Here is a 27,613-nt window from a genome sequence, read left to right as displayed (position 1 = left end):
AAAAACCATAACTGAAAAACTTCAGGGATTATCTCTACATCTCATGATTAAAGCTCTGTTTTTAATTAGCAGGGAAAAGAATCTTGGTCTGTGAAATCTTGGAGCCGAGAATCTATTTTTCTTGTATCATTATTCCTACTTTAGTCATGTTTTCAACAAAGACATTTACTTCTCTTGGTAGTGCTTTAATTATTTTTATCTAAAACGGAAAGTTACAGGTATTTGTATTTGACATTGCCATATGCTATAGAATTTCAGTATGTAATTAGAAAGAGAACTGTGTTTTTTTCCTATAAAACTCATGGAGAACAATCTAACATACCATACACAGCACGTGTGCATTTAAAAAGGGGGAGGAAACAAGCAGATAACCAGAGCTCCAAGAAAACATCTTTATTGACAAATCTATAAGAGTCATTCCCAAATCTCTGCTGGCACATTCCTATTTCATGCTAATTTTCAAATGCCTCCTTCATGCTTATTATTCAGTCAGTTCTTTTCTGTGTGTGGCCCCATCTTAACCAATGTATATAGCTGAAGATGTTTCCTTAATTGGTGAGAAATTAATTACGAAGGAGAATTTATGTCCCTTCTCCAAGAACAGATAGCAGCAGAATTCTTGAGGTACAAGACTGGAAGTAGGGCTGACTAGTTACCCTGGGTATTTGGACCCTCGAATTTATATTATACTATTTTATAAATTCAATTTGATTCAAGGCACAAGTTATTCAACAATTAGTATGTACTTATATGATAATCACATCAGCTCCTGGGGTGGTTAACTCTTGAGTCCAGGAGTACAGGAGTAGGTGAGGGAGAAAGCCAGGGCCTAAGGAGGGGAGGAGGCGGGTATTTGTTGGGGTGCCCCTGAGGGAGCCAGGGCACTCACTCAGCATCCGCACTGTGGTAAATCCCACTGGGCAGTGTGATTAAGGCAATCCAGTAACAGGAGGACAAAGGCCAGGAACAGTCATGTATTGTAGAGAAACACTGTTCAGTCCTGCTTTTCACAGGCGGTGTTTCTTTTCAACCACTAAGAATAAATCACAAAAGCTGGCATGAGTTACTCACTGAAGGACAAGTCAAACATTTGGATGTTAAAACCTTTAAAAAATAAAATAAAATAAAGGCAAAGAATACACTAATCTCATGGCCAGTGTCTGTATTACCGGACATGACTGCCTTCTTATTCAAATGCCTTTAATCCCTTGGTGTCCTGAGTCCTTCACAGAGAAAGCAACTCCCTTCATAGGAAGAAAAAATATATTTCGGCAAAGCCAATAGGATCCAATGGGTAGATTTTATTTGCAGTTTCACAATGTAAACAACGCAAAATTTGGTTCTGCAGTTCCTAATTTATTGGGATTTTCACAGGTTCTAATATTTCTTTATGTGGAATATCCTCAATCTGTATTTAGCTCTGAAAGTGATCCATGTTGCCCCTGGGGCAAGACAAGAGTTAGCCACATTTCCTGCTATGTTAAGGACTGGACGATTTCAAATAAGAGGTGCTTTAATAACTCAATGTATTATTATTAAAGCTTTTTTTCCCTTTAAGAACACTTAAGGGGATGAGGAAGAATGCAAGTGAATCCCCAAGACAACAAAAAGAAAATGCACTTAGACTAGATGAAATGCAGTTAAATCAAGATTGGTTTGGGCAGGTCTCAGAGTCTGTCGTGATCCACCAGGACCCAGGTCGCCATTAATCTGAAGCACCACGCCAGGCAGAACCCATTCTGTGCGTGGATACGTCTGACAACATTTGTACCTGTCAGAACTGTTGTTTACATACCCTAAAACCCAAATACTGAGTCTCTTTTCTGTTAATACAGTTCTTAATTCACATCTGAAATGTGCACCTGTTAGGCTGTGTATAGCTACAGGTTAACAAAAAATCTTGACTCTGACGGTTAAAAAATAATGTCATTATCTCCCATAACCTGAGGTAGAGTTGCTCTAGGGTTGGTTAATTCAATGATTTAACAAGATCACCAAGATTCATCTTTCTAGCGTCCTTTCTAGTGTCAGCATATATGTTCATGTAGATCGCCCAGTGTCCCTGTATATCCAGGTCCACATATCTACCCAACAATTTCCAACTAAACAATGACATTCTCTTCCCTACGAATCTCTATATCAGCAAGAAAACTATTCCCCTAGGTCCTAAGCAGACTTCCCCTCACATATCAGAACTGGGTCATATGCCACTTCCTAAGCTAATCACTGGCAAGAGCATTGAACCTGTAACCTGCAGGGCTACAGCCGGTCCCATGTGCCCTGAAGCCCAAGGCCTCACAAGAAAGGGGAGAGGCTCTGCCAATAGGGAAGAAGGAGGGAAGAGAATGGGCTCAGAACAGGCAAACCCCTAGTGTCCACCAGTTTTGTATTTACCTTCTAATAAAAATGTGGTATCCACTATTTGGTCAATTAAAATTAGAAAGTACTGAAAGGGTCTAGAAATAATTTTGTACAGCAAAAAAAAAAAGAAGAAAAAGCCCTAAAAAGTAAATCATTGGAAAAGAATGTCATGCTAATAATAACAACAAAAAACTACCATATATGGATAAATGTATGCCACACTTGTAAATTACAGTTCTTGCCAAATGCATAGCTGGAAAATAAGCAACAAAACTATGAATTCCCTCTCTCTAAACCTTATGCTAAGACTGACTTCTTAAGCATGAGCTTTTCCTTTGATAAGAGTTATTAGCAAAGAAAATATATTTGGCAGCTATGGTTCCTGGTATGAAACATAAAACTTGCAAGGATCAAATGCTGTTTTATTTACTCATAGCCAGAATCAAGACAAAATATTCACCTGAATACCTTTGTCACTAGAAGATCAAATAAAACCTTAATTCATGAATTGACAAAATGTTGTTCTCTCAGCTACAATTCATGCTTTAGGAATTTTATATAAGACATATTAAAGTCAGATAAAATATCAAAGGATCTTTACATGTAACGAAAAAAGAGAACTTAAACTTCATAAAGGGAAATAATGTATAGTCTGTTTCTTTAACCCTCATTATCTCTCTGTTTTTACCAGAACGAGTTTCTCTGTAGATGAAGTAAACTTGAATAGTAAAGGGGAATTTTAAGCCATTTCTATCTAGATCCCACAGATCAACAAGATACAATGAGTGGATACGTCATATTTATTTAAACAATTTCCACAACCTTTTATCTCTATCCTAGCCCCCTTTTAAAGGTCTCCTTCCTTCGTCTACAATAGTTATCTACAATAGTTACAATAATTAGTCTGAAGTCCCAAGTTTCCAGGTACCCCTCAGCTCCTTCATGCATTCACAGCTTTAACTTTTAATCTAATGCCACTGAATCCCATATCTCTTTCAGATAGGTCATCTACGCCCCAGACCTCCCTTCTGGTTCTATCATTTGATTGGGCCACAGATGCTTTATATGTTTAAGAAATCGAACTCATCATCTTCTCATCACCAAAATCTGTTTGTTTGTTTTTAATCCTCTACACTGGCATAGGGCACTACCACTTAGTCGTTGTCTACACCCCAAATCTGGGAGTCACCCTAGACTTTTCCCCTTCTTTCATATGCACCCTAAACTGGAAAATACTGACTCTCCTGCCTACCTAGATCTGTAAGGTGTCCCTCCTTCTCCATCTCCACCGCAAAAGCTAACAGCAGGCAGTTATCAGGACCTGCCTCTGGCCAGCACTGTAGCCTTCTTACTCATCTTGTTGATTCAGTCTCCTGTCCCCTCGCAACCACCATGCTTTTATCCGACTGGTACAGGAACCTTTCTAAAGCACACATCTGATGGTGTCATTGAGCTCCAAAAATTTTGATGGCTCCCATCCCTTCCAAAATAAGGTCTGTATTAAGATCTGTAGGATAAATAATTCATGTGCAGAGTGAATTACTTATACTCCTCTAGGTGGCTACTGCACCTGCAAAATACCTCCTTTTCCCTTGTCTCCTGCCCCACATTCTCATTTTTCAGCTTAAACCTTACCTCTTCTATGCAGCCTCTCCTGACAATCCCAGGCCGAGTTAGAAGTACTCTGACTTGGCTCCCATTAGCTTCACTACAGTCATTATCACCTTAAATTGTAATTGTTTGTAGATTTCCCACTAGAAAGTAAACTCTGAGACTAGGGCCCATCTCTGTTGGCCCATCTCTGATCTGCAATATACACCATAATGCGTGGCACTGGTAGCTTCAATAAATATCAGTTCAATAAATTGCACCAATAAATTAAAACAACCATAAAGAGACTAAGGAAGTTTTAAAGTGAAGGAGGGATCTTTATGTGCACAGCGAGCAGCTCTTCAAATGTTCCGAGGGAGCTAGGCATGAACTAATAGCTCAGGCAGCGTTCATGAATCCCAAGTTCACTCTGCCACTGGGGCGACACCGGGAGTCATTTATGCTCTACAACCAACCACACTCCCCCTTCCAATGCCTATTTTAAGAGTAAATACATAACAAAAGAAGAATACAGTACAACGGATTTTGAGACTGAGCGAGACCATGAGAATTTTATTACTTCTCTTCCAATTAATCAGCAAGTCTAGCTTTCAAAAAAAACAAAAACACAACAGTTTAACACAAAATAGAGAACCTATGATTATAATGATGGAAGAAACTTCATGAGGTCACTCGGATCTCCAAATTAGATGACCTCAGAAATGGTACTCTCTCTTCCACCTTAAAAGTAAAGACATTTCACAAATCACTTAACACCGTGTTCCAATGTTTAACCATCTTTCAGAGCCCACAGCTTTTCCTAGTACCTCCAACAGTGTACTCCTAGTAAAGATTAAGAAGAAATTGGACTTTTAAAAATATTTACCCTTCCTTAAGTCACTGTTTAGCCTTCTCTGTGCTGTTTAAGAATTCTACATAGAATTTGTGATAAGAACAGCAATAATAATGGGCACTAGTGAGTGAACACTAAGTATGTGTCAGGCATGATGCTAAATGCTTTTCCTGCATTATCTTGTTCCATTCTCACAACATTTTTGTGAAGTAGCCACCATTGTTAGCCCCATCTATGGATGGGTTTAAAGTCATTAAGTAATACGCACAAGGTTGCCTAGTTGGGAAGGGGCAGTGAGCATTAGAACAAGGTCTGACTGACTCTAGGAACTTGTGGGTCACTACCCTTTTCTCTCTCTAACTCATTTTCTCTCTCCACTATTCTGCATCCTCTCCAATGCCCCCATGCTTCAATGAAACAGAGAAGAGTTTAATGAGTTTCATATGTTTTTCTTTTGTGATTTCACCACAATATCAAATTATTTTTTTCAGATAACACTACATTAAGTAGATTTGCCAAATTTACTGTGTATTCCCCTTAAAAGTCTTATAACGTTCTTATAAGTCTCTATGTCAGGCACTGTGCTCAGCACTTTTAAACATTAGTAAGCATTTTTAATGTGGTGAAAAAACACATTGGCAATTAGGCAATGTTATGGGCTAGTTAGCCATAACTTTGGCAACTGGAAGGGTCTCCTAACACTAATTTCCTATATCTTCATGGCTTTGTTTGACCACAGACTCTGCTCTCCAATAATTCCATTCATGTAGTTTCTTTTTCTTTGTATTTGGAATTCAATATTGACGATGTAGTCAATAATATTGTGTGGTATCAGATGGGTACTCAACTTATCAGGATGATTACTTCTTAAGGTATATAAATGTCTGATCACTATGTTGTACACTTGAAACTAATATAATATTGTACATCAACTGTAACTGAAAAGTAAATTTTTAAAAGAAAAAATAAAACACACATGGAAAAAATTTACTTTCATGTTTTCCAAAATAAACTTAAAATTGAAGGCTCTAAAAATAAACTATAAAATTACAGAAATTATTACTGCATCATTTAACAGCAGAGCTTAATTTGTCAGATAGTTAAATTTACCACATAGCACACAGTCCCTTTAATATGTAGGGTTCCTAAGACATTTAATATAAATCATAAGGATTGAAACCAGGCCAGCAGATGGTTCAATTTTCAAAATGGCCTGAGCCACAGCTGCCAATTTGTGTTATTATTCAGGTTAATAGCTGATACACCAGGTAAAATACAGTGAGCCATCACTAAGAGTAATTTTCTCAGTTACTTAATCTGAAGCTTCCTCTAACTCAAGCAGATGTAAAGAAATGAGCTGAGAATTCCAATTATGAGTTGCTCTTCATTTTCATTAGGGACAAATAACAATAAAATTTCAAACACTTTCTTTCTAGAAGATATATTTCATCAAAAAACACTTTAAAAGACAACCAGTAACTTATAAGGGAGCTCCCATATGATTGTCAGCTGAATCTCAACAGAAATTTTGCAGGTCAGATGGGATTGGCAGGAAATACTCAAAGTGATGAAAAGCAAGGACCTACAACCAAGACTATTCTACCCAGCAAGGCTATCATTTAAAATCAAAGGACAGATAAAGAGCTTCCCAGAGAAGAAAAAACTAAAGTTAATCATCACCAAACCAGTATTACAAGAAATGTTACAGGGACTTCTTTAAGATGAAAAGAATAAAATAAAAAATATGAATAAAATAACACTAACTATTATCTATCAACAATTACTGTCTTCTTTTTTAAATTAAAGTTTAGTGGGGTAACAATGGTTAGTAAAGTTACATAGATTTCAGGTGTACAATTCTGTAATACATCATCTATAAATCCCATTGTGTGTTCACCACCCTGTCAGTTCTCCTTCTGCCACGACATATTTGATCCCATTTACCCTCATCTACCACCCTCTTCCCCCTTACCTTCTAGTAACCACTAAACTATTGTCTATATTTGCATTTCCCTAATAGCTAGTGAAGTTGAGCATTTTTTCATATAATCTGTTGGACATTTGTATGTCTTCTTGGGAGAAGTGTCTGTTCAAGTCCTCTGCCCATTTTTCAAGTGGATTGTTTGTTTTTTCTTGAGTTATATGAGTTCTTTATATATTTTGGAGATTAGCCCCTTATCAGAGGCATTGTTTGCAAATACTGTGTTTCCCCGAAAATAAGACCTAGCTGGACCATCAGCTCTAATTGCGTCTTTTGGAGCAAAAATTAATATAAGACCCGATCTTATTTTAATATAATACAAGACCAGATCTTATATAAGACCAGGTCTTATATAAGACCAGGTATAATATAATGTAATACCAGGTTTTATATTAATTTTTGCTCCAAAAGATGCATTAGAGCTGATGGTCCGGCTAGGTCTCATTTTCGGGGAAACATGGTGTCTTTTCCCATTTGGTTAGTTGCCTCTTTGTTTTGTTGATGATTTCTTTTGCTATGCCAGAGCTTTTGAGTTTGATATAATCCCACTGATTTATTTTAGCTTTTACTTCTCTAGCCTTTGAGGTCTAATTCATAAAATTCTCTCTGAACCAAAGGTTCATAAGTTTACTACCTATGGCTTCCTCTATGCAATTTATTATTTTGAGTCTTATGTTTAGGTCTTTGATATAGTTTGAGTTAATTTTGTTATGGTAACAGCAGTCTAGTTCCATTCTTTTGCATGTGGCTTTCCAATTTTCCCAGCACCATTTATTGAAGAGGCTTTCTTTTTCTCCATTGTATGTTTTTGGCTCCTTTGTCGAAAATTATCTGCCCATATATATGTGGGTTTATTTCTCAGTTCTCAATTCTATTCCATTGGCTTGTGGTCTGTTTTTCTGTTCATATCATGCTGTTTTCATTATTGTCATTTTGTAGTATAAATTGAAGTCAGGAAGTATGATACCTCTGGCCTTCTTCTTTTTCCTTAATATTGCTTCTGCAATTCCAGGTCTTTTTGTGAGTCCATCCAAATCTGATGATTTTTGTTCTATTTCTTTAAAAAATGCCATTGGGATTTGCAAGTTTTATATATGTTATACCTCAACAAAGTAAAAATAGTAGTAAGATAGATAAAAGCAAACTGAGACATGGAGTTCATTTTTCTACTCTATGCTCTCTACTTTTTTTTTAATTTTATTTTATTAAATTTATTGGGGTGACAATTGTTAGTAAAATTACATAGATTTCAGGTGTACAATTCTGTATTACATCATCTATAAATCCCATTGTGTGTTCATCACCCAGAGTCAGTTCTCCTTCCATCACCATATATTCGATCCCCCTTACCCTCATCTCCCTCCCCCCACCCCCCGCCCCCTTTACCTTCTGGCAACCACTAAACTATTGTCTGTATCTATGAATTTCTACTTTTATGTACAAAATTTTCTATAATAAAAAGTAGGAAAAAGTCTTTGAATTTTAGGAAACTGTGAATCTCATGGTAATAGTTTTCCAAAATTCTTACTTTTGCCTGAAAGTTTGAATTTTATAATTAGCTGTAAATAATGTCAGCTGTCCTTGATAGGAAAGGTTAATTTATTTTCAAAAAAATATCTGTCAGATACCCAAGTGTGAAAAATGATAGTTTGTCTGTCAGTCGTTCTTCAAGACAAAAATGGTGTACCATGAACAAAAGTGGCTATTTTAGCTCACAGGAGAAACAATCACAGGGCTTTTCCTTGAGTCAACCTCCGACGTCAATACACAGCAGAAGTGTTTATGCTTGGTGCACAGAATATTTGTTTGTTACACAGAATATTAAAAAGACATTCTCAAAGGTTAAGATTAAATACAAGTAATAATTTTTAGTAGTTAGCAAGAACATTCTTACGTGAAATTGACTTAAAAAATTTTTTTTGGTTTAATATGGTGATGGAAAGAGAACTGACTCTGGGTGGTGAACACACAATGTGAGATATAGATAATGTATTACAGAATTGTACACCTGAAATCTATGTGACTTTACTAACAATTGTCGCCCCAATAAATTTTAAGTTAAAGAAAAAAAATTTTTTTTAATTGAGACTTCCTTGATTCATACTGGCCACGCATAATTTTACCCACCATTGATTTTGCACCTTTAGTGTAAAAATGTTACACTAAATATTTTAGTGTAAATGTTAGCCCAATGGAAAAGGCAAATAATGGTTTAACATCATGATAAAAATCATTTTTCCTCACAGACCCCTAAAAGTATCTCAGGGACTGCCAGCGATTTATGGTCCAAGCTTTGAAAACTAATGAACTAAAGTATATTTTAAAAGAATTTATAACCCAACAAAAGTGTAGCCTTATAGGTTATTAGGACATTAAATCATTCATTAAATTGCATTTTTTTCTACAGCAAAAAGTAAATGAGTCACATGAAAAAAAAACTGACATTCAAGCACATATTTATCCCCAATATTGCTACCCACTAAGTTGACCTTTACATGGGCATATGGCATTTAAGCAATATAAACATTTTTAAATTAAATACTTCTAAAATTTATAAGTGATCTGACAAAGGCTAAGATTTAAGGATTCTAGCAAGCAGAGATTTTTGTCCTAGCTATGCCTTCCGTTCAATGAAATAAACTGTTGATTTCCTTCTCCTCCCACCTCTTCCTCCTGCATCAACTGATGAGTCAATTACACTGACAGTATTCTCTTCCATAAAGAAGAACCCCATGTCCAACATACTAAAATCAGGCAATATCCAGAGCTGTTGGCACTCTTCCCTGGCCCCTACAGGTGAAGAAGCACTGACGATTAGGACACCAAAGTCAGAGCTAAGGGTCTCCCCATATGCAACCCCAAAAGTCCTTTCCTTCTGTAGAACCACCACCTAGATACAACTACTGAAAATCACTGGATGGATGATGACAAGCATTTTAAGACTGACAAGACTGATCTAAGCTGTCCAGGTCTCTTAAGGGTGATTCTCAAAAAGCAGGGACATCTGGATAGAATGAATTCATTGACTCACGTCACTCACAATTCTCCATAGAGTTTCAGCCTTCAAGTCTGAGTCTCGTGTCTTGCTGGTCTGACCTGCCTGGCACTGGATACAGACTGAATTGACCGCAGCTATGATGACTGTGTCTTGCCTGACTATGTCTGGCATGTTTCCTCTTCAATCACCGTATCTGTGCAGGCCTGTTTGCTTCTATTAGAGCCGATGTCTGGCACAACCCTAGCCCTCTCATTGCCTCTGTGCTACAGTCTGAAACTAATTGAAGGTCTTGCCTTTAGGGTCCAGTCCTGTGTCGTTATGTTGAGTATTAAATTTCACCCTCTTGTTTTCATACATCTATCTCCTCAGTAGCCTTTATTACACAATCACTGCCTCTGTGTGTGTGATTGTGCCCATCTCCTTTCCTACACCCCTCACCAACTCCTCAAACACATAAACCAAGAACCTGCTCCTCGGTAGCTTCCCCAGCTAACTACACAGCAGACTCCATCACTACAGCCTTTGCCATGCACCTGCTATCACTAATACTGCCTCGACCCCGCCTCCCAGTCCATTGCTTCTCTCCTCCCCCCGTAAATCATACCTATTGCTCCTGGAAAACGTCCTTTCTCTATTATCCATGTGTCTGCTCCTCAATCTAATCCTATGTATCCAAGCTCTGCCACTCCCATCCCCACACTCTCCTAGAAGGTAGAAGTATAAACCTCTTCCACGGTTTCCTATCAAAGCCCATTACGGTTATAGACAAAGTCCTATTCATCCATTCCTCCTCCTTCCCCATTTCTCAGATGGAATCTTAGCTGCCCAGTGACTCTATATCACTCTTAAGGACTATGTCGTATACTTCTCTGTATGTCATGATACCAAAGAGAGAGGCATATGCACATTGTACACACTCCCCTAACACACCACGTAAAGGCACAGATGGTAGAAGATGAAGAGGAAAATGCCCAGCATGGAAATGTAAAACAGGTACAGAGAACAACAGCTGGCAGAGGGTCCAATTCAAGTGCCTTCAGGAGCCAAGCAGGTAGTGTGAACAGTCAAGAAAACTGTATAAGAAAAACAATAGTGTAAGAGGACTGACAACAGGCAGCTACTTTCAATTCAAGGTCAGTATGCCTTCTACCGCATCCAGGAAACTGTTGCCATGCAAGAGTGTGACCAATGTGGCTACATTTTCAGATTGTTCAGAAGGTGGCAGAACACCAGATTTTTCACAAAAAATCACCCCAATGTTGGCATGTTATTCAAATAGAAAAGCAAACAAACAAACAAAAACACCCTGTTCCAGGCAAGTACAACATGAAAGGCTGCTAATTTGTGATCTTTGGAACAGAGACTAAGGTTGATGGGATGTAAAAAAAATTATAAAAACATATTCTTAAAACTAAATCCCTACTTCATACCCACGTTTGGTAACTGGATTTCTGTGTCTGAGTACATATATTATTGATCAGAACAGGTAGATTAAAAGCTCAAATGCAAACAAAATAAAAACTATAAGAAAATATAAATGAATATGTATCAAATATTTGGTATGGAGACGACTTTCCTTAGTCATAAAAATTAAAGAAATCACAGAACTTTTTTAAATTTGTAATTTAACATAATTTTAAACATTTAATGTGAAAAACCCTTTATGATCAAAATTAAACACAGAACACAATCTGGAAAATATTTGAAGCCAATATTTGAAGACAAAGGGCTAACTACCTTTAGTCTTTAAAAAACCTCACAAATTGGTATGAGACACAAGAAGAATGAACTCCAACTCTTTATGGACCAGGATGGCTTGCTGTTGCCAGTTCCTAACCCAGTTCATTAGAGCAGTGTACCCTGTGGGACTACGGCTGACATCTGGAAAACCACACATGGGGTTATGAGGAGGAAACATGCACAATAAGATGAGCCCTCGAAAAACCTTAAAACGCACTAGAGGAAACTGCGTACCACCAAATACCCAACAAATAGAAGAATTTATACCCAAGGAACTCAAGATTTGAAACATGAAAAGAATGTCAAACATTAACTATAATTAAATCCTCCAAGAGATAAATGAAGGAATAGCATCTGTGAAGTAAAGAACAGAATAGGAAAATATGAAAGAGAACCAATTGGAAATCTTAGAAATGAAGCATATATAGTCATTGATATTAAACACACACACACACACACACACACACACACACACACACGATGCCTTACAGAGACAGTTGAACAGAAAATCGGTGATTTGGAATCTAGCATTCTCCAAGAATGCACCATTAACAAAGAGATAGGAAATATGCAAACCTAGTAAATTCTCTCCCCAGAAAAATTCACATATGTACCTATATACACAGTTTTATAAACAATTTCCGGTTCCCAGAGTCCTTGAAACCCAACTTCTACCCTACAATTCTGAATACAAAATATCTTAAGATCTGAACTCTGTCCCACTTTATTAACACATATAGTAAAATAAAGGTTCAAGTCTCAGGAAACAGGCACTAGATTTGAGTTAGAATCAAGTTAAAGAGAAATCAAACCACTGTAAACTAATTAAATCTGATCAAGAGATAAAACTCACAAAGAAAGTGTCCTGAAACCTGCTAAAAATTCTATTACAAAACTCAGGTAAGATCAAGAAAATCAAAAAATTACCCATAGCAAATAAAAGAACTCTCATATGTATCAAATTTGGATTATTTTAACATAATAATTATAATTTTAGACATAGCTATTATCTTCAAGTTCATATGTCACAAAATGTGACAGAAAAAACAGTATTTGTAATGGGCAAAAAGCATTTTTTTTTTAAAAAATAGCATTAAATGATTGATATGGGGATACAAGATTGGTGAAGTTTGAAAGAAGCTAAATTGCTCTGAATTAGAAAAGGGTAAGAGATAAAGAAGCCTAAGGAAAAAAAATCTAAAGAAATTGCCTAGAATAGGGGGCAATTTTAGAAACAAAACTGGAAAAGAGCAACAAAAGAGAAAATTCAGAGGCTAGAACAAGTGATTTGGGGTGAGCTGCACAGGGCTGTCTAATTGCAATACAGGTGAAGCATGTATTACGCAGTCCCATAGTACCTTCAGTAAAATCTACTATTGCTTTTTTTCTTTATTTTTTTAACTGGGAGTGGGAGTAGATGAGACAATGAAGTACTTAGTTTTCCTTAAAGTTTGGCCTAAAGTAATTACAGTGAAGATACAGAAACCTACTAGTAAAAATCTGTATTACACAAGGATTCAAATTTGCCTTTTACAATGAACCTAAACAGAAATGTTTGGTCCTCATCAACACTTCAATGGGAGATAGCAATGGAAACATGAAAGAGATTCTGAAAACACAAAAATCTTCCTTAAAATATATTTGAAATGTTTTAGAACATAAAATTCGACTGACATACTGAATATCTTCTGTTTAAGATAGCTAATATCTCTGGAAGGTAAAATGATGACTTCTCTTGGAAATAAATTGTGTCTCTTAAACATTTTTTAAAGTGCTTTAATAAACTTCAGTGCTAAGATTCTTTCAGGACATATATTTCCATAGTTATTCTTCAAGCTGAAGTGTAGAGAAATTCTTCTGGTTGAAGATCTTGAAATATTTAGAAGCATGTATTTATCTTGAGAATTTTCACGTTACTTCAAAAGTGTACAAATTAGGTTGTCTTCAAGTTCACAATTTTCTAAGAATAGTGCCTAATTTGACATAGTAAATTTGAATCCTAACAGATAAGGCTCCTTTGAAATATATTCACATTGCAAATAATGAGAGAGAGCCCTGTTCTGGTTTTTAAAAAAATTTTCATTTGGTGTGCACACTTTTCACCTGGAAACATATGACGCTCGTAATTGTGTACAAGTCTGTCTCATCACATACCATCTCCCTGATTAAATGCTAGAAGCATTTATGTATGAATCTTTGTTTCCCCTCAAAACATGATTCCCTTAGGGAAAAAACTGAAGGACAAGTTTTCAATCTTTGCAGACCACCTACAAAGGTTTTCTCTTTTCAGAGTGAAAGTTTTGCTTGGGACATTCTATTCCTAATTAGAACAGCAAACATGATAATGCCTCGTGTGGTCATGTAAGCCTTCATGGGAGAAAATGTTTTCTCCATATTCATGAAATAAAATTAAACTGAAATGCATTTTGAATCAACATTTCAAGACTTCATTATAATTATTTTTAAGGCACAAAAGTAGAAAAAGTATACATACTGAAATCTTGACTGATACATATAAATACTAAATATGTTCCACAAAATTTTCAATGCATTATTCCCAAAACATAGTATTTATTAATAGGAAAATATGTCATTGAGAAAAACATATACAACTCGTACTAAATATTTCCAAAATAAAATGAGACTAAAGAAATCAAAATAAAGCTAACAGATACTTTTTAAGGCACTCACCAATCACAATTGAAGACTCACAGTGATAATAACCATTAAGTTGCTTTTTCTTTGCCATGGAGCAAAGATCGATGCGATGGACCATTTCTTCTCCAAATCTGTGACTGATAAATTTTTCATATAATTTGGGGTCTATTTTTTTCACTCCCTTGAAATGACAAAACAAAATCACATGATCACATCAATCAGTCATTTCATCTAGGCAGCCAGTTTATATCTATATCATTTATTTAGAATCTGACATTACATTTTGGTATACAGTTACTGCTTACAGGCATTTGAAAATTGGTACCATAAAATTGTTGTAAAGCTGTTTTTAGAGTCTCTGCCTAGAATGAGTTGTATTTAAAAAAATTGTTCAAGTTTTCGGTTTAAATTTGGCAACATTCAAAACCTCATATACTTTAAGCTTCGGAAACAATGTATCAAGTTGAAATTTGAGACATCAAGGAAAGAGTAATCCTTTCCAACAACAGTGGAGAAATGGGTGACTTTTGAAAAAGTGGTATTTATCTTGACATTGTATAATGTGCAAAATGTTTTAATAAAATGGATGCAATTCTTAAACTCTTTATGTAAGAATCATCTGAAACACAATTAAAGGTTATTTGGGTTGGCGTTAGGGAGTCAGTGGATCTTCCAAGTTTTCTACCTACCCCTCCTCTTTACTCTCAGTGTCTTTCATAGCAGGATGAGGGCTGGTTGAAAAATTACAGTGGGATGCCCGTGGTACCTCTGTAGTTTCCCAAAAGAGGAAGAATGTACTCCCCTACCCTGTGCTATACCAACAGTCCTGCACCCAGTCTCATAGTCCCCAAATGAGTACTTTACAAAGTTTACTGCTGACCATGTATGAACCCTTCCTTTCAAGTCATCATTTTTTTTATATTGCTCTGGCAATACTTGTCACTTGTTAAAAATTAGAAACTATGAAGACTCTAGAAAAAAAGAAAAGAAAAATCTTTCGTGACTCTGCTCTATATATTAAATACATGATTAACACTGGGGTGTATATCCTTCAAGTTTTTTCTATGCTATATATTATTTTCAAATCATATTTATATAACTCTTACTAAAGCATAATTTATATACATCTTTTCCCTTGTTAGTCACAAAATGTACTGCAAAAAAAAAAAAAAAAGTAAATTAGAGGTATAAAAACAAAAAGTTTTAAATCAAATCACCCCAAACTGCTACTACTATAATTTTGTTATGTATTTTGCTTTTCCTAGGCAAAAGAGTCCTTTTTTTTAATGTAGAAATGTGGTTGAACTATTTGATAACCAGCTAATTTGATAATTCTCCAAAGGGTCCCCATTTCTGTCAAAGAGCCAAATTCCCAGAACACCCTATGAGGTTCTGTTCTGCCCCCTCTGAACTTCTTGGGTCTCTCACTATTCTCCATTTCCCCCTCTCCAGACTCCCTAACCTTGCATTTCCTTGAACACACCAGGCACAAGCCCACCTCAAAGCCTTTGTACTGCCTCTCCCCTCTTCCTGGAATGTTCTTCCCCCAGATATCCTCATAACCCATCTCCCATCTCCTTTAATTCCTTGCTCAAATGCTACTTTCTGAATAGATCCTCACCTGTCCATCACTTCATTTGTACTCCCAGATCCTCTCTACCTTTCTCTCTTTGCATTTTTGTATACTTTTCCACAGCTTTTCCCATCTATGTTACCATTACATAACATAGTACATAACTTATTTTATTGTATTTACTCTTCGCTGTCTGTCATTGTCTCTCCCCATTAGAATGTAAGCTCCACACAGAAAAGGATTTTTGTCTGATTTTTAGTCACTGAAATGCCGCCAGTGCCTGGAACAGAGCTTGACAAGCAGCCATGCTCCATAAGTCATTGCCACAAGTGCAAAAGAGGATAAAGTTTCAAGAAGAGGGTGTTGACAACATCAAACGCTATTTATTCAGGGTTCAATAAGAATGAAATCGAGTGGATTTCTTCTGATTTGGTGAGTAGACTGCCTCAAGAGAGACGTAGAGCATTGTGCTAAGTAATGCTGAGGAACAGTCAGACTGTGAGTTCAAACCCTGGCTCTGCCATTTTTCAGCCATGTCACTTCACTTCAGTTTCTTCAACTATAAAAGGAGGTTAATAATAGTACCTACCTCAACGTGTATATGGACTAAATAAGTGAATTTATAAGAGTGCTTAAAACAGTGAAATATAGTAAATGCCTGTGTGTGTGTGAGTGTGTGTGTGTACTTGGGGGTGGGAGGGAGATCAGTCCCTTAGACCAGACAGAAGACTAGTGATAACTTAGTGGAAAAAGAAAGACCTTAAGTTTTCAAGATACCAATGCCAGCACTGGCTACCCACTCACTATAATCTCCATTTCAGTTTTGTAAGATATCTTTTTTTTTTTTTAAGTAAGAAATAAGGGAAACATAAGACAGACTAAAATGCTAGGTGAATTAATGTAATTTTAGGAAAAAGGAAGCACCAACTATTTTGCAAGAATTGTTCACAGATGACTTCTAACATGAGCCTGAAGGAGTTAATTTTTACTAGAGAGTGAAATGGAATTAATTTTTAACTCATAATTTAGAGAGAGAGCTGTGGTTCAAAGAGGCATGAGGCCTTAGGAGGCACTAAAATTATAAACTCTGATTAGAAAACATCTTCAATAATAAAATATCTAGAAATAGGTAAGAATCTGCTTTGTCTGATATATAATATTAGCATGATCTTTGTTCTCTGGGGAATTTTTTTGGCAGTATATTTCGTTTTTTCAGGCTCTTTGTCCCATGGCAATATATTTTTTTTCTAGGAAAATCTATCTGACTCTCTCCATCCAGCTGCAGCAGGTGCTGTTTTTCTTTCATAATTAAAAAAAGGACTAGCATTCTAAGAAAATAAATGAATACATCAAAATTGGTTCTCCTTTAGAATAAAGTTACAAAGTCTCCTATTTTCTGAATGGATCATTGGATTGCCAAAATAGTCCCAGAGAAATCACCCTGCAAGGTTATATTTTAAAGCTAAAAAAGGCTGGATGATGGCGTAATTTCCAGGTTTTAGACTCCCCCAAATTATTCTGTTTCCCTTCTTCATAGGCCATACCCTTTCCAAGGCCTTGTCATTTAAAGATCGATGGAGGTATAACACATTAGGAGAGCTCAAAGAAAATCACGAAATGGTCAAAGCCAAGAAAAATTGACCTTTGTAAAGGCTAAGAGAGTTGAGGTTATTTCAAATGTAGACAAATAATATGTATGGTGTCTTCACTAAAACCACGCTAAGAATGCTGCAACCCTGGAATTCTGAATATGCTTGATGATTGTCTCCTCCTATGTGTGAAAATTATTTTTGTCTTGGACCTACCAGGGACAGAGTATATTTTTAAGGGTTTAAACAGAAGTTAAATACAAGATATCAGACTTTGAAACAATAAATCAGTGGCAAGAAATATCAAACAGAAAAACTTTTCAAATGTCTTCATTAATCATTAGAAATGACTGACGTTTCACTTCCTTTTGGCCTAGCTTTAGTCACAGTTTAGGGGGAATTATCAATAATATTCAAAGTAGCTGACAACCTCTAATACAGTGTACCATGAAACCCTGAGGAACTTCACTCTTGATTGTAACTTGGCACCTAAACAGCCAACACAGGAAAAATGTCACTGAGAGCATGATAAGTAGTATTTTTAGAATCATCTAATGGCTGCATCTGATACGTGATGGAAATTATTTACCCAGGAAGCACTCACCATATCATTTACATTTAGCTAAATGATGTGGATAATTTAATATGTACCAAAGAGGGCTCAGACTTATGTTACTATGCATTCAATTCTATTTTTAATACAGGAAGTAAAGCTCCATGAAATACAAAAATTCACATTAGTCAACAATCTGAATGTGGAAATCATTCTCTGAAGGTTCTGAAAGATAAACTACTTATAATCCATCTTTAACCTCCAGAAAAAAGTTGTTGAGATCAGAGGAATGATGAAATGCCAATATTATTAAGAAGATTAAGGCTTTTTTATAACCGAAGATAAGTTTTTATTGTGACCTGTTATCTGTTTATAATAATCACAGCTTCCATAATGAAAATGTAAACAGGCTGCATATCAGACAAAGGGATTATGTATCCTACTGATGGAAAGCTTGACATTCCTAGAGCTCTGCTGTGTTTTCCAATAGTTTATTCCTGTCATGCAGTGGCTATAAAAGAAATGTACATTTCCTGTGATAATGATTTGATACCAAAATTCAGGTCAATTAAGAGCCAAACCAAACTGGCTTGTCATTTGGGGCTGGTTAAAGAGGACTAGCAATCTTTAACACTCATTTTCGTAAGTGGAAAATGGTTATGCATCTTTAGTCATATGATATTGGTTAAAAAAACTAAAATCACTTTTTATGATCACCGCCCCTGATGAAAAGTTACATATTGGTGATACAAACCACTGCATGTCGACATGGGCCTTCTCTTTATAATTCTTACTGACCTCTTCATCTCTTGGCATAACTACATCTTTCACTATGGTTTGCGCTGAGACCCCATGACTACCTCCTCAGCGGCAGTCCTCCCTAAGCCCCTCAGTCGGGAAGACGGAGGCCCTTCCCATTCAGGCTCAGTTCCACCCAAGCCTGTTTTTGACAGGGATGGAAAGTGGAGTCTTCACCGCACCAGCCAATGGGCTCTAGAACAGCGTGGTGACCAGCTCCAGTATCCAGCACCCCTGGGTGAGAAGCTCCTAGCAGCCTTCCCATCTCCTCTTTCTGCCACTCTTGTGCCAGCTTATGGGGCTGGGTTCTGCCTGATCCCCCTGGTTGAGGCCCTGACACTCAGTCTAGTGCCTGTCTGTATGTTTAGAGACAAAAAAGGAAGGAGTGATGAAAAGTGACAGCGAAGACAATGGTACTTGGCTCATGTTTTGAACCAATCTGAAAAAATTGATGCTATCTACTGTCTGTATAACCATAATAGAAAATACATAGTATTTACTATGTACAGGCATTGCTCTAAGAACTTATAACTCATTTGATAATCACAATAACCCTAAGAGAATGGTACCATATTCTCCCCAGAGAAGGAAACTGAATCACTGAGAAATTGGGTCACTTATAGAAGGACATACAGCTTGTAAGAGATAGGGTTTGGCTTCAGATTCGGGATAAGTGGAAAACACAGTAAATTGAAAGGAACAGACTGGCAATATTCAAGCTCTTCACTATTTACTTGAAAACAAGAAAATTCTAAGAATATTAATCATACTTAAGATATGATCATATATTCTATCATATTTCTAAAACCAACGTGAAAATTTCAGGAATCTTCTAGCATTCTAAAATACCTGCCTCTAATATTCTGCATTAATGTTAATAAATTAAGTGAGAATTACATGTCTATGTTAAATGAATTTCATAGGAGATGAGAATTCATAGATGCTGCTTATACAAAGAAAAAAAATCCAAATAATCCATCCTGTAAAAAGATCTCTTCTTATATTTCTAATATAAAGATAATCAAGTAAAATCCTGGCAGAGATTGCCCGCACTTTTTAATCCAGCTGTTTATTTGAGTATACAGTATTTCTTCATTTTACTTTATGCTGAAGCATCTATGCAGCACACCAGGAAGTGCTTTAGGTAGGCCATCTCCTCAGCCCTCTATTTAAAACCTTGCTTTCAGCTCTACTGCCTTGTTTAATCTTGAGGCTTTGGGGAGAGGAAAAGTAGAAACTCTTTATCCCAGCATCGCATCGAACATTTATAACGTTACATCTTTCAGCAACTAACAGGTAGAAACCTCACTGCTAGAACTATTTGTTTTTAATCTCCTTCTCCCTATACAAGCACTTTGAGAGAGGCTGAATGCTCCCCGGTGGCATCACGTGGAAAGGAAAGCAGTCACAGATGAAGGTGATATACAGCTTCTAACAGCTCAGGCCACTCCACAAAAGCCACCCAGACAATAGGCTGTATTGCTTTGTGGACCTGGAGTTTCTTTCCAGGAGGTGCTGGCATCAAACAAAACAGAGGAAGAGCATGGCTTCAGTCCACAAACATTTAGTTCATTCATACTGACTAATGACATACGAACTGGAGAAGTAACAGGTCAATGGTACCCAACAGGTTCTCAAGGTTGCAGGCTCACTGGAACACTTACAACACAGCCTACCCCATACAAGCTCATTCTTTGTCTACTTAGCAAAACCCTCCATTCCCCCCTCAAGCCTTCTCGGGTATGACAGGACAGGTCATATGCTCTTTGGCCATATAATATTATGTTGGCAGGTGGCTTTTCTCATCACGAGGAAACAAAGGAAGAGTCTTATAACTAAGGCGTCCAGGAATGTTTTCTATACAGCTCAATCTCAGCTGGACTTTTAACTCTCCTTGATCAAACTTCAGTGTGTTCTTGGCTCACAGTCTCGTGGTCACTCACATGTAAACAAACCACAGCCTGTTCCTCCCTATCACATGTGTTTTCCTAACATTTTGCTCTTTGGAGCAAATAATGACATGTTCTCGTGAATTCATCAACTTAACCATTTATTTCTATAAACTAAAGAATTTATGTTCTATAAACACAAAATATCCCTCACCTCAACATTTCTCACCCAATATGATCTATACACTTACAACTTAATCTGTTTTCCTCCTTCCATGCAGTATCTTCCCTTCTAATCAAAACTTTCCAACATTGGGGCTGGCCCGGTGGCTCAAGCGGTTAGAGCTCCATGCTCCTAACTCCGAAGGCTGCCGGTTCGATTCCCACATGGGCCAGTGGGCTCTCAGCCACAAGGTTGCTGGTTCAACAATTCGAGTCCCGCAAGGGAAGTTGGGCAGCGCCCCCTGCAACTAAGATTGAACAAGGCACCTTGAGCTGAGCTGCCGCTGAGCTCCTGGATGGCTCAGTTGGTTGGAATGTGTCGCTCAACCACAAGGTTGACGGTTCAACTCCCGCAAGGGATGGTGGGCTGTGCCCCCTGCAACTAGAAAACGGTAACTGGACCTGGAGCTGAGCTGTGCCCTCCACAACTAAGACTGAAAGGACAACAACTTGAAGCTGAACAACACCCTCCACAACTAAGATTGAAAGGACAACAACTTGACTTGGAAAAAGGCCTGGAGGTACACACTGTTCCCCAATAAAGTCCTATTCCCCTTCCCCAATAAAATCTTTAAAAAAACAAACAAACAAACAAAAAACTTTCCAACATTAAGCAATGCCAGCTAGCCACTGGCATAAAAAAGTCTCAGGATCGCAGCGATGAAATAGGACAACGAAGCTGTTCTGCAGCAGATCATTCAGAAATAAGCTCACAGAAAAATCCTTAGAAACAATTTTAGCTTGTCCTATAACACTGACCTATATACTGCTACACACTTACAGTGTGGTTGAATGAGTTCTGCTTTTTTTAGCATAGAGGTCAGAAATATGGAACCATTTACCTAAATTGGTCAACTTTTCTACAGACAGATACAATCATCCATAGCCCCAGATACAATCCAAATAAGAGTTAAACACCTGGATGTTGTAAAAGGGACTGCACATTGGCGAAAGAGTTTAGGTTCATCTGTACACTAATTCTAGCCTTGTAATGTTAAGCAAGGAAGACCTAGACAGCTTCTGTAGCTCATCCCGCTCCTATGCATCTAGTAACTGCTTAATTTCCCACTTTATTATGCACAGTCAAATTCCTTGACTCTCCCCCCTTCAACACTCTTCCTTCCTCTCCCTCTCACTCCCCATCTCAACAAAACACCTTCCTTCACCGATCTCGTCTTCTTCAACTGCCCAGACATATTCCCTGCACACCACTTAGGACAGAAGGCCCTACCTAACAGAGAAAGGTGTCCCTCCCAATAAGGGACTGTCACAAGAACTGAGTGAGGAAGTGGGAAAGCAATAATGACACTAAGATTTACATTAACTGTGGTACAGGTTAGGAAATGGATCAAGGAAGAAAGGTGCTCGGTAATACAAGTCCTTTCACTTATTTTGTTATCCATTCCTGGATAACATTAAACAATGGTAAACTTATTTAGTATTTTCGATGTATGGAAATAACAACAGCATGAAGGTGAAATATGTATTAGAAACCTAAGTGAAGTCACTAGGTATAAACAGAGCTCTTTGACCCACAATAGATGACATAGTTGACTAACAGCACCTAGAATATCTCAGAAGAAATTTTAATTCAATCTCACAGCAGATTTCATATAATTTTTACTTAAACAAAAAGATTAAAAAAAAGATGTGATGTGTTGTATTTACTGAATTTTAAATAAGAAAAATCCAAGGAGAATTCCATAGTATATAGCCTGAGATCTAACGGTACCTGGTAATATAAAAAGAGACTCAAAACAACTAAAAATTATGAGTAATTAAATAATTTGGCATTGAAAGTGTCAGGAATAGATTACTAAAATAATTTGCTTCATCTTGTACCAAGGATATATATTTTTTTTAAGTTTTTTTTGTGTTTTTTTTTTTTTTTTGTGGGGGCAGTGTGTTTTTCCAGGGCCCATCAGCTCCAAGTCATTATCCTTCAATCTAGTTGTGGAGGGCGCAACTCAGCTCCAAGTCCAGTTGCCATTTTCAATCTTTAGTTGCAGGAGGCACAGCCCACCGTCCCATACGGGAATTGAGCCAGCAAACTTGTTGAGAGCTCCCGCTCTAAACAACTGAGCCATCCCGCCGCCCCTCTGGAAGCTCAGCGACAGCTTGTTTTCTTCAATCTAGTTGTGGAGGGCGCAGTTCACTGACCCATGTGGGAATCAAATCGTCAACCCTGTTATTAAGAGCTAGCACTCTAAACCAACTGAGCCATCCAGCTGCCCAGGATATTTTTTTTAAGACAATCTTTTGTCTGGAATAATAAAGGCTCACTGATACCAAGGGCATCTAAGGTGCCTTCTTTTCGGTACCAGGTGAAGAAAGTGGCAGTGTAGTCTTCCAGGCTGCTCTGCTCAAGGCTTCCTCCTCTTTTGCTAGTGATGGACTATTCTTAATAATATGGGCCCCAGAAAAAGCTGGCTTGCTCTGCCTGTCTATCACCAGCCACGAGTTCCTTCATCGTATCTGGAGGTACTCCCCTCCGCTTCTGAAAGTAGTGCTTCCTGTGATTGATCTCCTCTGGGCCCCCTTTCACGCTTTCCGTGCCTTCGTACAGTGTAGTGGAGCCCTCGCTATCTGGGAGTGAAAATTTGCTGATGATTTCTGAGCTCTGTCACCAACAGGCCTGCTCCTCACTCTACAGTCTTCCCCACCCTAAAGTAAATTGTCACGCAAGTCCTGCGGGGCCCAGCTGCTTCTGGACATGCTTGCACATAATTTGGTATAGATTTTTCTATCTCCTAGTTTCACTGACAGTGAGGTTTGTGATATTTTCCCCATTGTCTTTATTGTTCTATAAGATTTCCAGGAGAAGAGGTAGAAAAATACAGATTTAAATTGTCACCATCTATCTTCCTATCAGTACTCAAAGACCTTGTGTTTCTGTAATTCTCCCTCCATGCATACAAGAAAGCCAATCTGAGTTTAAAAAAAGAAAGGTTCTACGTGAAGCCAAATTAGCCTATTTGGTCAAAATGCTCACCTGACAGACATTTCAGAACAGCATAGGAGCCAAGAGTCTTTAAGACCAAGCTCCTCCTTTCACTATGAGTAAACAGAGGTTAATAGAGGTTATGAGATTTGTCCAGGACTAAACAACAGAGCTCAAACAAGAAACTTATGCTTCTTCAAATTTATTACAGAGACTCCTTTGAGAAAGAATAATCTAGTACTCCTGAGTTTTGAAATGGTTTAAAGGCCCATTATAAGTGAGTGGGAGCCAAATTACACCAAGCTAGTTAACAAATTCCTGAGAAAATGTGCTGATAGATACATAAGAGAACATAACGATAGTAGGTGAGGAAAGATGATAGCAGACGGTCCTGGCCTGGGAAGGATGCAGAAGGTTGGGATTCAGCCAACTGAACTTCATTACAATCTCGGTCTTGTATATTCAATCACAAAACAATTCAGGGACTGGGTTTTCCCCTTAATTGTACCATCAGAACAGAATCTTATCCACACGCTCTCCTTTTCTACTTTCCATTACTACTCCTATTGATGATTGCCTATTCCCTACTTCCTCTCAACTTCATCATATGGTCCAATTACCAACCACCCTCCATCCTTGCTTTGTGCATATCAAACTCTGTACTCAAAACAAACCAGTTCAAGTGACAAATAACTAACAATTTCAAAGAAGATCATTTCTTTCATTCCAAACTTCTCTCATTGTCTGACTCTGAAGAACTGCTGCAAGGAAGCACCAATTAATAAACTATGGCTTTGATAGTTTAAGTATTACATTAGCAATTTGAAAGTCATAAATCAAGAAAGCTGTCTAAGAAGCCCAGGAAATAATTTATGCATTAAAAACAACTGATCTATCCATGAAAAGACCACATTTATTTCTTGAGGAATCTAGATCTGCATTAAGACACTTATTTGATTTGAAAATGGTCTTCTTCCGCCACCAAGTGTTAGCATACACTTCTAACCAAGCAGTTTCTGCAATGTTTAAATCACAGAAATACAAGGTGACTCAAAGAGAAAAATAAATTGAAAAAAATGTACCATGAGAAGCATGTAGCTGAGTAAGTAGCAGACTAATCATGTGAAACAAATATATTATATGGAAACTATACAACTAACTTGAATTTTAGACGCTACTTCAGAGACATACTAATTTAATAAGATTTTCTGAGGCATTCATTTAATGAAATAAAAAAACTACAACTTTGAAAACATAGTGATAATCAAAATAGCTCCAAAATACACAACTACCTTCCATATTCTCTTACGTGATATACCCCGCTGGAATTTTACAAAACTGAAAATATGCAAAACTAACACATTGACTAAATGCCTCGTGGTATCAGAAAAGTGTGTAATTGTCAAGATAAATCTTATGTTTCCCAGAATCTGAGTTCAAAAACTCAGTACTCAAGTTTGGGACCAGAATACGCTGTAGCAGAGAAAGTCCCCTATCAGGATATCTGAAGGAGAGATTCTGTATTTTCAAAATTCTAAACACAATCTATAGAAACTTTTGGTTATCCCACTAGGCTTTTGGTTACTTCTACTGAATTGTATTACCTGCAAGTAGGTGCCTACAAGTAGATGGTACCCCAGAAGCCCAGGGACTTCTGCAGCCAACACTGCACACTATTGGGAAATCCTCACATTAGATCTCCATGACCATCCCAGTGGTGGGGAAAATTCATCCCCTGCACCAGACATCTGTTCACACATCTTTTATGTCAATGAGATGTTTTACTTTCACGAACAGACCAATTATAACTAACTTTGATTCTTTTTGTATTTTTTATGTCCACATGGAGAACGGTTTTTTAGGTCACTAAAAAAGCAACACATTATATGGTGAAAAAAATCAACTGAAGTACTATTACAGAATAACTGATTATAGCTCCTGTAAATAATAATGAATGGATCATCTTAGTACCTCATAATTTGCCTACGATGATCTACAGCACTCCTCTACCCAGAACACTCTTTTACCAATAATTACCATGTCTACCCACAAGTATCTTAGGAGTACACCAGTATCTACTCAATACAAAAAAATGACACAGACAACCTTCTAGCAGCTTATATCAAAATAAAAGGAATACACCACTAGGCATCAACCCTCAAATCAGAACATGTTAGTGGGAGACGTCATTAGCTCTTTCCTAAACACTTGCACTGTGCACCACCTATCCATACCACAAACTCAAGGAACTCTCCTCACGATAGTAGAAAACCTTCATATTTCCTATATCTAGAGGCTTTTCCTCACTCAGGAACTGTCATGGAAAAGCTAATTTGCCCATCACCACTTCATTGCAAGTTCAGCCCACCAACGCTCCACTATTACTCAGAACCTCAGAAAACCTCAACTCAACCAAGGCACGAACCCTGAGTATGTCAAGGGGGATTTACTATACACGCCTATGCCGAGTGGCATAAAGGTCAGCTCTAGTCACTGATCTACCATAAAAATTCATGAGCTAAATCATTAAGGTCAGCTTTATTCACTGATCTTCCAGAAAAGGGAACCCACTTTTTATGTCCAAAATACACTGAAGTACATTAAGGTGTGTTCGAGACAAACCCAAGGAAACTATTTTTATACTTTAAATATAATATACAGCCATGTCTAACTATCAGACTGTTTTGTATGCTGAAACTAATTAAAAAATACAAAGAAAAACAAAACAATAAATCAAGAACAAAACAAAATAATAATACATAGTCTACATTTTATTTTCCTTTTTATGCTATTATGCAGTACTTATAAGTATCTATTTTAATACTTTCTTACATCATTTATATGGTTTACCATAATTGACTTAAACATACCCCTATTGTTATGGAAGTTATCTCTAATTTTTCCCTATTATAGGTAATAGTTTAGTAAACATCTTTATAAATAAAGAATTTCTTCTTTTAAATGATAATTATGGAGGTGATGGATGTGTTAACTACCTTTATTGTGGGAATCATTTTGTAATATATACTCATACACCTTAAACTTATACAATGTTATGTGTCAATTATATCTCAATAAAAATTACATATATAGCATAATCTCAGCAACATGGACTTCTTCAAGAATATGAATATTTAATGTTTTTTATGGGAATTGTTTAATTACAGGTCAAAGAGCTTACCAATTTGTAAGCCACAATTCATAATCGTCGATGGTCCTCCTTCCTCAAGTTTATCCTAAAAATGTTCATCTCATACACTGTGGCTATAAGTATAAACGGGCACTATTGTTTTAAAACATAATTTGCAGTGTTTTTAAAAAGTTAAAATGTATAGTACCCTTTGACCTTGGAATGCCACTTCAAGGAACTGGGTTTTTGAAATACTGGTCTATCTACCCAAAGAAAAATGAACAAGGGTGTTCACTTTAGTATTGTTTGTGGTAGCAAAGAAACAAATCAACATAAATATTCATTAAAGGGAAAATAAACTATGGTCAATCAAAATAATATACAGTTGACCCATGAACAATGCAGGAGTAAAGGATACTGACCTCCTACCTCCTGCACAATGGAAAATATCTGCATATAACTCTGACTCCCCAAAAACTTAACTACTAATATCCCACTGTTGACTGGAAACCTTACTGATAACAAAAACAGTTGATTAATACATGTTTTGTATGTTATATGTATCACATACTATATCCTTATAATACATTAAGCTAGAGAAAATGCAATGTTATTAAGAAAATCATGTTATTAGGAAAACAGATTTGCAGTATTTATTGAAAAAAATCTGTGCAGTTCAAACCTGTGTTGTTCAAGGGTCCACAGTATATTTATTTCTGTTTTAAAGAAATTATATG

The 27,613-nt window shown here is 37.0% G+C and overlaps 1 protein-coding gene across 12 annotated transcripts in view; it reads right to left on the bottom strand.

The window, feature by feature from the left end:
• The window catches only part of AKAP7 (A-kinase anchoring protein 7), a 108,575-nt gene that overhangs the window by 32,333 nt on the left and 48,629 nt on the right, over positions 1-27,613 (bottom strand). For 11 of the 12 annotated variants that reach the window (XM_019729389.2, XM_074333590.1, XM_019729379.2 and 8 more), the window contains one exon: positions 14,215-14,362. In XM_019729389.2, coding sequence (XP_019584948.2) covers positions 14,215-14,362 — 148 coding nt within the window. Of the gene's footprint in view, positions 1-992; positions 1,034-14,214; positions 14,363-27,613 lie in introns of those variants that run through there. The other variant, XM_074333591.1, reaches the window with a different exon arrangement.

This window comes from Rhinolophus sinicus, linkage group LG05, assembly GCF_036562045.2.
Source record: "Rhinolophus sinicus isolate RSC01 linkage group LG05, ASM3656204v1, whole genome shotgun sequence".
NCBI classification, from domain to species: domain Eukaryota; kingdom Metazoa; phylum Chordata; class Mammalia; order Chiroptera; family Rhinolophidae; genus Rhinolophus; species Rhinolophus sinicus.
This window is presented reverse-complemented; position numbering and strand designations above follow the sequence as displayed.